The sequence below is a fragment of the Lotus japonicus genome, chromosome 3 (genome assembly GCF_012489685.1).
Source record: "Lotus japonicus ecotype B-129 chromosome 3, LjGifu_v1.2".
NCBI classification, from domain to species: Eukaryota; Viridiplantae; Streptophyta; class Magnoliopsida; order Fabales; family Fabaceae; genus Lotus; species Lotus japonicus.
Genome location: NC_080043.1, coordinates 96922454 through 96932969, shown reverse-complemented (window position 1 = coordinate 96932969; position 10516 = coordinate 96922454). Strand labels below are relative to the sequence as shown.

Below are 10516 nucleotides of genomic sequence, written 5' to 3'. Positions count from 1 at the left end.
ATCGTTTAGCTGTTTTGGTTTTTTAGTTTTAAAAAAACAGTTTTTTGAAACAGCTCATACCAAACATGTCTTCAGTGTTTAAAAACTGAAAACTGTTTTGAAAACATGAAACAAACAGGCCTTGAGTGTCTCATTTTTTAGCTTTCTCCCCTCAGGCAAGCTTGAGGGAGTCTTCATTCTCAATCTTGAAAATTCGATTTCAAAATCACATTGACATTGAGTGTCTCATTTTTTTTTTTATCCTCTCAAGCAAGTTTGAGGGAATCTTCATTCTCAATCTTGAAAATTCGATTTCAAAATCACCTTGACATTGAGTGTCTCATTTTTATTTTTATCCACTCAGGCAAGCTTGAGGGAGTCTTCCTTCTCAATCTTTAGAGAGTACATAAATCTCCACATTCGTAGCTAACTTCTATTTCTTCTGCTTGTTGTCAGTAAGTTTGATGCTCACGCAACAATCTGACATCAATATTTTTCCGCCTTTTTAGAGTTATTTTTTTTAGTTTACTGATACTTAAGGATAACCATTGAACTTCAAAAATAAGAAACAATTGTCAATATTAAGGTTTACTTGACTGAAATATCAATAACCTCTTTGGTATAAAAAATCTCACGAATGGCTCGATTAAATTCAGACAATAGAAGCTCATCCATAGTTTTAAAGTTGATATATGGGATTTAAGGAACTCAACATCACAAATGTGGAATTTCTCTTGAGCTCCGACTTCTTCTCTTTCATTTCCTACCTCATAATTAATCTTTTTTTCTTAGCATGAGTTGATTTTTGTGACAAATAATTTTATTATAAATCAAAATCTCAAAATACATCTTATTGTATTTTTAATTTTCAAAATTCAAACTTAATTATGATAGATTAGGATATTGAAACCTAGTTTTTCGATTTATCAAAAAAAAGATATTGAAACCTAATTTGATGTAACAATCCCTTTTCACAATGTTCCCGCCATTGAGGGTTTTGGTGGATTTTATTTTATTAAAAAACACAAATTGTTTCCTCGTAAACCCGCATTGTTCTTATGTTCTGAACCTTTGAGGTTTTGTTGCGTCGATTTGCGTGTGTTCTTTTCTCTCTCTCTCTCTTCATCTCTGCTTCATCGCTCTCCGTCGCCGGCGTTTGCAGAATGAAGCGGAGACGGACGGTGGAAGATGATGACCCCCCTTCTAGTTCTAGGGTTTCTTCCCCTACGGCAGGCATCATCAAGAGACTTCGTTTGGAGAATTTCATGTGCCATTCCAACCACGAGACCGAGTTCGGAAAACACGTCAATTTCATCACCGGCCAGAATGGAAGTCAGTTCTTCTCTCATCCCTCTTGATTTCATGTTTCTGCTGATTTCACTGTATATATGTTTTTTGATTGATGGGTTGAATTTTATATGGGTATTTAGTTATTGTCTGTAATATCCCTCAACATCTGGTTTTTGTTTGAGTTCGGTGGCGTAATGTGATCCATATAGCCGACCTCACATAGTGAAATAAAGCTTTTGTTATGCATATGTGAAGAGGAATATAATTTTACATTCCCCTATGGAACAAGTGATTTACAGTGTGTTTGTCTAGGAAGCTAGTGTTAGTCACATTAATGAAGGAATTTTTTTTCTCTTGAAAATTGTTGTCTAACGAATCCTAGCTGTTTTTTTGGTTCTGCTGTTTATTTTGTAGGTGGTAAGAGTGCGATCCTAACTGCATTGTGCGTTGCGTTTGGTTGTCGAGCGAAAGGGACTCAAAGGGCTGCAACTTTGAAGGATTTCATTAAAACTGGCGCTAGGTAAATCAATGTGCCCTTTTTTCTCTTGCTTTCCATGATGGGGTTTCTTTTCCATCATGGGGGGTTTCAAATGAATGCTGATGGGCACATGAATAGCTTAATCTTAGAGCGAGCTTTGCAGCTCCATAGGGGTTGTCAAGAAGGAATTTCTCGACAGTAAGAGGATAGATTTTCGATTTGATTCAAATTTCTGATAGAAGTGATAATATTAAGGTCCAGCACAAAGTTTTTACACAGGTCTTTATTCTATTTCCTTTCTGTAGTAATGCAGTCATCCATGTTGAAATTCAAAATGAAGGAGAGGATGCTTTTAAGCCTGAAGTATATGGTGATGTTATCATTGTAGAACGGAGGATATCTGAATCCACAAGCTCCACTACGTTAAAAGATTGCCAAGGTGTGTTTCTTGTGTTTGTATTCATTTGCAGTACTGATTGTTTATTGTTATATGTTTTTATTGGTTAACTTTCATGGGTATGCATGATTGGTTGACCCATTGAAACAGTGGAAAAGTGTCAATCTTAATTATTATATTGTAGTATTTTCTTGGATATGATTTTGATGGTGGATGACAAAAGTTACAGATTGCGGAACATTAGTTCATGGTGATGTAAATACCAAATTGAGTAGGTTTAAAGGGGTTCCAAGTAGATGTTTAACTTTGAAGGTTTTATCTCATTGTTCTCGTAAATTCCCTCTTAAGTTATTTCTTTGAATCTACTGTGATTTGGTACAAAAGATTTCCAAGTAATTTTCCACTCTGCTATCTTTGTCATGCTTTTTATTTTTTGATTTTTTACTCTCTCTGAGTCAATTTGGATAAATATCTGTACAAGGACAAGGAAACAACGATTGAAATAGTTTTACAATGACCGAGTCTTTAAAACAATAGCTCCTTGCATAAGTCAGAAGTTTGCTTCTCAATTTGTTTTTCAGATGCTCACTCTTCTAACTTCTTCACAAGCATTTTAAATTAATAAGGGTCTTTTCCTCAGTTAAGGACCAGATGCTTATCCCGATGGAAAAATTTCTTAAGCTCGAAGCTGATCTAATCCAAATTGGGCCTCTGTTGATAATTAACTTGCACTTTTTGGCTCATCACTAGTTGAAGAATATGATATTCATATGTTCAGCAGTGTTGTCAAGGATCTTTTACTCACTATTGTGTTCTATATCTGGGTTTGATGACAGGAAAGAAAGTTTGCAGTCGGAAAACAGATCTTCAAGAAATCGTTGAACATTTTAATGTAGGCTCTCTCCTATGACACTGCCTTTTAAACGTAATATCTTGTATTGTTGCATTTCATCATCCGAACTTATTGCTCATTTGCTCTGCTTTGCTTCATTGTAACTTTTGTAACATAATGGAATTTTAAAAGTACTAGTATTGCCGTACTCGGTTTATAAGTTTTCTGTGGAGATGGATGATTTGAAGAACTAAATTTTCTGGCTCCTTTTTGTTGATTCTTTTCATTTTACAGATTGATGTGGAGAATCCGTGTGTAATCATGAGTCAAGACAAAAGCAGAGAATTTTTGCATTCTGGGAATGAGAAAGACAAATTTAAGGTTATTTCTTCATGCTGGTGGTTTTTTAATTAAGCTTATTCAGAAGCTCTGCTAACACTTTATTAAACAGTTTTTTTACAAGGCCACACTTCTTCAGCAAGTCAATGATCTTTTGGAAGGCATTTCCCGTGAAATAACTACTGCTCATGCAATAGTTCAAGACTTAGAGACTGCAATCAGGCCCATAGAGAAAGAGCTTAATGAGCTGCAGGTTAAAATTAAAGCTATGGAGCAGGTTGAAAAAATATCATTACGGGCTCAGCAGTTAAAAAAGAAACTTGCATGGTCGTGGGTTTATGATGTGGACAAGCAACTTGAGCAACAGAATGTAAAGATAGAAAAGTTGAAGAACCGGATACCTACCTGCCAAGCTAAGATTGATCAGCAACTGGTACGTAAGCAACATGCTTGTCTAATAGTGTTTTAATTTGTCAATACAACGTGAAGTTGTCTTCGTGGTTTGTGAATATCACATTCCATACTGTTTTCTTAACATGATGCAAGGACTTGCGTGTGTCAACAATGAAAGCTGGGAACTTTGTTGGGTTTTGGTTTTAGTATGCCCATTTTGGCATGTTTTGCAAGGACCTGCTGCCTTGGAAATTTACTCTGGATTGGTTTATAATGACATTGTTATGCATTGTTTTTTTGGTAGGAACTGAAATCTGGTAGACTAAGGATCTGTATTATTTACTGAAAATAGAAATTATTACAGGAGATCTGTAATTACCCATAGCTAAGTTCCTTTGGCGATGCCTAAAGCATTATCTGATAACACCCCGCCAATAACAGTAAGGATAAGCTTCTTTCCTACATCCGCTTTCCTCATATATGCACGCATACCCCCTTCCCCAAAACCATAACTTACAATAGAACTCCGCTATGCTCCTTGTTAAGTAACCACTTATCCCAAAAAGCTTAAGCTGTTGGGTAAGAGCCACATCAATGGTTTTATATTATATTCTAACACGCCCCCTCACGCAAGAGCCCTTTGGGCTTGAAGCGTGGATAAATGCACCGGCCCGCCTACCATGTGCTTAATTAAATTCCACTTTTTAATTAGAAAGTGAGGGGTGCAAGGATCGAACTCTAGACCTCTCGGCCATAGAGACTCTGATACCATGTTAAGTAACCACTTATCCCAAAAAGCTTAAGCTGTTGGGTAAGAGCCACATCAATGGTTTTATATTGTATTCTAACACTCCTTTTAATTTCCCTTTCCCTTCTTACCCTCCTCCATACGCATGCCAAATTTTGGGTCTACATTCATCTTCATTTGGGCTTTCTTTTCCCGGGATTCCTCTAGTGGTAACTTCATGGTCATGAATCCCATCAATGTCACCTGCCTGAACTTCAGCCTTGTTTCCAGGGCTGAAATTGGATTGCCAATCTCATATGCATCCTCTGGTGCTTGTTGGATGCTTCATTTGCTTCAAAAGCTCATCCTTATCATTCAATACCCTCCTGTTACTGCTGTTGCGGATGTAAGGACGGGATCCCCTCCTTTTTAAATCCTCCATGCTATCCTGTGCTTTCCCCCCCTTGTTTTCCATGTTTGCAGTGTAATTGTGGGGATCATATCAGCCCCTCCGGCTTTGTTTTTCGTCCAATAAACTAAAAAGAGACTTCTTATTTTCGTTCACATTTAGTGTGTCCCTTACAAGAATTGTTTTGTCTGCACACTGAAACTTCATCACTTTTCTAATCCAATCCATTATGACCTCTCCCAATGTCTCTATCCAAGTGATCCCTAACACCGAATCAACTTCCCCCAACTCCAAGACATAAGGATCAACAGAAATATGTAAGTTTCTGAATTCAACCATCTCATTAGGATATTTTCATTGTGCCCTACCCTTGTGACCATTACTGAGTTGGACTTTTGAACTTAAGTCTGTTGAGTGTTGACTTATAACCACCCTTAATTCCCTACCAGCCTCTCAGAGATGAAAATATGAGTTGGTTCACTATCCACCAACACCACTATAGGTTTTGCCTTCCAGTTGCATAAGTTTTGGATGAGAATGATCTGTGTTGATCAGTATTCTCCCCTACTGATCTTGTAGAGTCATGATCATTGATAGTCGTTAATTTTAACTGGCAGTCAGGACATTAATGCATTGAATTAAAGGCTCATCCACATTATAATATAGTTTTTTGCCTCATATTAGTTAGCTCTTGGTAACTCCCTAATTTATTATCCTTGCCTTTCTCCTTCAATTTGCCCGAAACTTCCACTCTTTCACCTATTGTCTACCCTATTTCTTCCCAAATCCTTCCCCCCATTGTATCCTCTTGCATTCTCTTGATGGTCTAATCAATTAGGTTGACATATTATCAACTCACAGTCACATAAATGACCAACTCCTATTGTAGTCCACCTTTTTTCTGATTTAATAGTAGCATTGAGAAGAATTTCTGCCAACATCTGCCATCAATTCCGCTTCTACTCGCGCCAATTGCATCATGCAAATATGGTTTGTTGCGGTATGGAAACATGCATACCTTACACATATTCACTCGACGACTTGCATGAAATAGGCTATAAATTGCTTCTTCAGTTACTTAGGAACTTAGGCAGCTACAAAATCAAAATGTTCTATGTATTAATCCATCGACCTACTCCATTTCTTCTTCTAGAGGCATTTGAAAGGATTTTCCACCCATAACCCTTCAAACAGTACCAGAAAAGAGCCCCTTCAAACCTTCTCGGCTCTGTGGCCTTGGATTGACTCTGTTCACTTGCCAAAAACTGCACCTGTGCTTTGCTGGTCCTATCATAAATACTCCATCCAATTTGAATTTCGTCTTCAATTGCGTTTATTGAATTTCAAAGAAAGTTTCTGGTTTGCATTATGTGCCAATAGAATCCCACCCTGTCGAAAAGTGAAAGTTGGATGCGCTTCATCGCCAAATGAAATTTTTGACCTTCTCCCGTTCTGCCACAGGTGAGCCGCTTCGTTGTTGTAGGGGTCCTCCCTCCTTCTCCCGTCTAGCCTCATGTCCCAACATAGTTATCAATCTCGTCTCAGTTCCCGTCTTATCCCAGCCATGACCTGTGATGAATTTTCCCATCCCATCCCAGCCACAGTTCACTGTCCCGACTTGGACCCCGACTAAAATCCCAGCCATCCCAACGGAAACCCGGTTTGACAGTGAAGGCCCAAGTTCCGCAAAAATGACCCCAAATGCAAATGTTGAGGGTTTTTATTTAGGGGTATTTTTGGGTTTTCTCAACGTATAAACCCTATACTTTAATTTTGTTTGATCATTCCCTCTCCTGTACCCACTTCGACCCTCTTCTCCTCTATCCTATCTTCGCACCTTCCCTCTCTTCGACCTAGAACCAACCGACGACCACCACAACAAGACCTCCAACCTTTCTCCGGTGAGTGTCACCTCTTCTCTACCCTCTTTGACCCTCTTCTCCTCTTTTCTGTCTTGTATTTATCAGTGTATTTATCAGTGATTTAGAATGTAAATATATATAGATATATATATCTATGGTATAAATTATATAAAATATAGACAAAAGTTCACTATCTCGGCCATGCCGCTTTCTGGGACTGGGATCCCGCTATCCCATTTTTGGGGCTGGCCGCGATAAGCTGGGAATTGGGATTGACAACATAGGTCCCAACATGAGAGTTTTTGGTTTGCTTTCTAAGAGGCCTCCACTTTCTTCATCTCTTCCACCACTATCTGAAATAATTTTTGTATGTCTCCTTGCATTTGCACTTTAGATGTGCTCTCTAACAATGACTTAAAGCGTGGATAATGCACATGCCCACCTACCATGTGTTTATTTTTCTATGTATTTTTTACAATGTTGAGTTAAATTGGACTATAATTTCTTTTCAGCATCGGATTGAAGAATTGAAGGAAAGGTGCTCTATGAAGAAAGCAGAAATTGCAAGTATGTTGGATACAACATCTCAAGTTAAGCAAATGAAGGAAAGTTTAAGGCAGTCTATGTCATTGGTACGTTGCCCATGGTGGTTTTACTCCTACTCTCCTTTTTATCAAATGCTTTGAACAATATCTAGAACAAAAATTCGTATTGCGACAGGAAAATTCTTTTCTTTTCCAAATTTTAACTTATGCTTGTTTACCCTTTTACTTCAGCCTTATGCTTGTCATTTTACTGAACAATTGGGTCAGCCTACATGCACACTCCACTTTCTCGTCCATCTCATTTTGACTCATATTTCTTTCTATCTCTACATTTCCTATCACATCACCTATCATATCATTCATTCATCTCTCTTTTCTTCATATTTGATAAAGGTGGAGGTGTACATGATATGTCAACATTGTAATTGTTAAAATTGAGTGAAAAGAGAGACATGGGGTAAAATTTCGAAATGGTTAGTTTGCTTAGTAATTGGTCCTCCTCTAACCCCAAACATTCATGGACTCTATTAGGTTCACCTAGTTACATTTATTTGAAGCAGTTTCCGTGACTATGTTTTTGATTCTCACTTTCAGTACTCATATTTGTTGTTTTGGTTGTTAATTACTTTCTCCCCATGCAGGCAAGAAAAGAAAAATTAGAATGTGAGCGAGACTACAACAGCAAAAGGAGCAGCATACAAAAGTTGGAAGATCAACTCAAAAAATTTGAGGGACAAATGCATGGTATTCAAGAGCAGCACGTAAAAAACACCCAGGTTCTACAAGTACCTAGTTATGGATTAACTTTTTATTTTATTGGTTCTTATTCCTAAGCATGACTTTAACTGCTTTATTTTCTTTGTCAATTTCTCTGTCTTTTGTTTTACCCCTCTTGTTTTGTCTCCTTTGAGGATTTTTGATACTTGAGCTTTCATCCTCCTATATTTTATGTTTAGATTTGCTTTTTGAACATAGGGGAGAGAATGAAGAGCCAACATCCTTGCCACAGGAAGAGAAGTAGAATAAAAGGAGAAGAAACTGATATTTTTTTCAGAACTGAGTGTTGGTGGGAGAAGACTGGGGGGTAGGGGGAACTTTTGCAATTGAGTTGTAGCATTGTTGGAGAAATTTTCAAAACTGAGTTGCAAGACTTTTGTAATTGGAAAATGGAAAGAAACTGATTTACTAAGAAGTTGATATGTGTGCTATGCTGAACAAATCAATTGTGTGAGAAGTTACTTCTGGGGGTAAACAGCATTGTTTTGAAAAAAATGAAGAAAAGATACAACTGCCTAATGTTGTTACTTGTGGGGGTTAGAAACAATTTTTTTGAAGAAAAAGCAAAAATAGAATAACTGTTGGGAAGATTGTGACGGAAAAAAACTGAGGAGTGGGGAGACTGTATTGCCGTAACTGCTTGGAGAGATTAAACTTTTTAATAGATAGTTTTGTTTTTTTATTGTTTTCTTTTCTTAAAATTTGAATATAGGAATTGTTGAGAAGAGGACACATCAGCAGTTTTTGTAGGTGTTAGTAGATTGACATGTAGCATAGATTGGGGATTGCTTTGTTAGTATTAATGATTAATGATGTTTGGTTTGTAATATCTCATAACTATAGATCGTTAATTGTTAGTTATGAGAAGTATAACAACTAGCCATGTGATAGCTAGATTTCTGTTATGTAGTTAAGTCTGTTAGCTAACTCAGCTGAAACAGCCGACATCCTGTTATGAATCAGTTACTAACCAATTCAGTTAGTAACTTATTTTCTTCTCTTTCTCTCTCTTCTATAGATCCTAGTTATAAATATGTATGCTTACAGTTGCCAAGCATAATTATATTACAGAGACAAACACTAACTGCAGAAACTATAGCAATACTACACAATATCTCTTACATTTAGCTATTCATTTTTGTTTAGAAATAAGAATTACAACTCATATTTACTATTTCCTTTAATTGCTCCACTAATCACATACACTAATAAATTCCTTGATTGCTCCCTATAATTACTCCGATCTCACAACCTCCCTGTGCGAAGCCTGGACAGCAGGTCTCTCATATATATATATATATATATATATTTGTGGCTACTGGCTAATGACATGGGATAATATGAAAAACTTGGGTGGTATTAGACTATTAGTGAAGTTGTCGGTTTTCTTAAAACTTGGTGATATTGAAGTTTGCTATTTTAAGATTTCTTTCTTTTCATGGCAAAAAATTAATAATTTTATGTTTTACCATTTTCTAATGGTTCATAGTTCATACAATGGAGTTAAGTATGCTTTTGTGCAATGACGTCATTCTGTGAATTTGTTAACATGGAGGAAAAACTATGCTGTATTTTTGTTTCTTGCATGATTAAAGGACATGTGATTGATGGCTTATGATATGGTAGTATCTAATTAAAATAGTATCTATTAATTTACTGTCAATACGCTGCCATTATTTAAAATATTTACTTACTCTTCTTTCTGGACGTACCTTTATTTTGACTTATAATCTGCCTTGAAGTGGTTAATTTATGATAAAGTCAATGTGTGCCTTTAACATTCTGTTATTTTTCATAATAATACAGGCTGAAGTATCTAATATGGAGGAGAAAATGAATAAACTTCGAGATGAGTTTCATGTTGCTGATTCAAATTTGAGAAGGTTATGCTTTGGCTTGTGTGGCTTTTCATATCTGACCATCTGTGTTTTCTTGGATTAAAATAAGTTCGACTTCTTAATATTTCTCTTTTGTTCTAGATTGAAAGAAGAAGAGGCTTTGCTAATGAACGAGATACAAATGCAAAATGAGGAAATTAAAAAGATTGTTAGTAAGGTGTGTTTTGAAAAGCTAGATTATTTGTTCCCAATCCTATTCTCACTTTTTAACAAATTCATTTATGGTTCCAATGCTGGTTATGGGTTACTTAGAAATTTTGAGCATTTTATTACTTGGATTTTTTAGTGCCAGAATCCTATTGTAAACAATATTTTCTTGCATGGATGGGGTTGAATCCTACAATAAGGGGATGAATTAGCTGTCTTATCTTGTATTTTTTGTAGTAAGAACCATGAACCCGTTACTGTAGGAATCACAAGGGGGGAGTAGTTTAGGAGTTTTCTATTCTAGATTATCTGGTATTCTATAGCACATGATAGGACCTACAGGTCCAAATCTGAAAGAGAGAACTGGATCAAGTGCTGGGCTGGGTCCAAAGAAGCCCAGGTATGTAAAGTATATTCTAGAGATGGGGCCATATGTGACTTGG

The 10516-nt window shown here is 36.6% G+C and overlaps 1 protein-coding gene across 1 annotated transcript in view; it reads left to right on the top strand.

Annotated features, from left to right (window-relative positions):
- Positions 1-1005: 1005 nt before the first annotated feature.
- LOC130747941 (structural maintenance of chromosomes protein 6A-like) overlaps positions 1006-10516 on the top strand; it is a 30603-nt gene continuing 21092 nt past the window's right edge. The window contains exons 1-10 of the mRNA XM_057601000.1: positions 1006-1311; positions 1684-1789; positions 2053-2186; positions 2981-3036; positions 3271-3357; positions 3428-3748; positions 7219-7338; positions 7893-8027; positions 9835-9911; positions 10008-10083. Of these exons, the coding sequence (XP_057456983.1) occupies positions 1143-1311; positions 1684-1789; positions 2053-2186; positions 2981-3036; positions 3271-3357; positions 3428-3748; positions 7219-7338; positions 7893-8027; positions 9835-9911; positions 10008-10083 (1281 nt within the window). The 5' untranslated portion in view covers positions 1006-1142. The remainder of the gene's footprint in view (positions 1312-1683; positions 1790-2052; positions 2187-2980; positions 3037-3270; positions 3358-3427; positions 3749-7218; positions 7339-7892; positions 8028-9834; positions 9912-10007; positions 10084-10516) is intronic.